The 364-nt window shown below is 61.3% G+C and overlaps 1 protein-coding gene across 1 annotated transcript in view; it reads right to left on the bottom strand.

Annotated features, from left to right (window-relative positions):
• Positions 1 to 10: 10 nt before the first annotated feature.
• The window catches only part of LOC103772319 (inactive tyrosine-protein kinase 7-like), a gene marked incomplete at both ends in the record, with an annotated part of 4979 nt that continues 4625 nt past the window's right edge, over positions 11 to 364 (bottom strand). The window contains one exon of the mRNA XM_008939647.1: positions 11 to 139. Coding sequence (XP_008937895.1) covers positions 11 to 139 — 129 coding nt within the window. The remainder of the gene's footprint in view (positions 140 to 364) is intronic.

Here is a 364-nt window from a genome sequence, read left to right as displayed (position 1 = left end):
TACCGAGCACGTGCACGCGCGCGTATCCCTCGATGCTGCCGGCCGGCGTGCTGCTCACGCACTTGTACGTGGTCCCGTCGTACACCTCCACGTTGTTGATGCGCAGCGTCCCGTTCTCAGAGATCTCAAACCGTGAGTCCTGCCCAGAGGGAGGGAGGGAGCAGGGCAGAAATGACACCGTCACCAGCCCTGGGCTCACGCCTTGCTTGTGGCACCCCTGACGCTCCACACGCCCACGCCGTGCCTCAAGACAAGACACAGCCCTGCTGGGACCCATGTGGAGAACTGAGACAACGTGCAGAGACATCTCTCTGTGGGACATTTCTCTTGCCACTACCCCAAAAATACAGGGCTGGCTACCAGC

The sequence above is a fragment of the Merops nubicus genome, unplaced genomic scaffold (assembly GCF_000691845.1).
Source record: "Merops nubicus isolate BGI_N331 unplaced genomic scaffold, ASM69184v1 scaffold19604, whole genome shotgun sequence".
NCBI lineage: Eukaryota > Metazoa > Chordata > Aves > Coraciiformes > Meropidae > Merops > Merops nubicus.
Note: the sequence above shows the minus strand (reverse complement) of the source record. Positions and strands in the feature narration are given on the sequence as shown.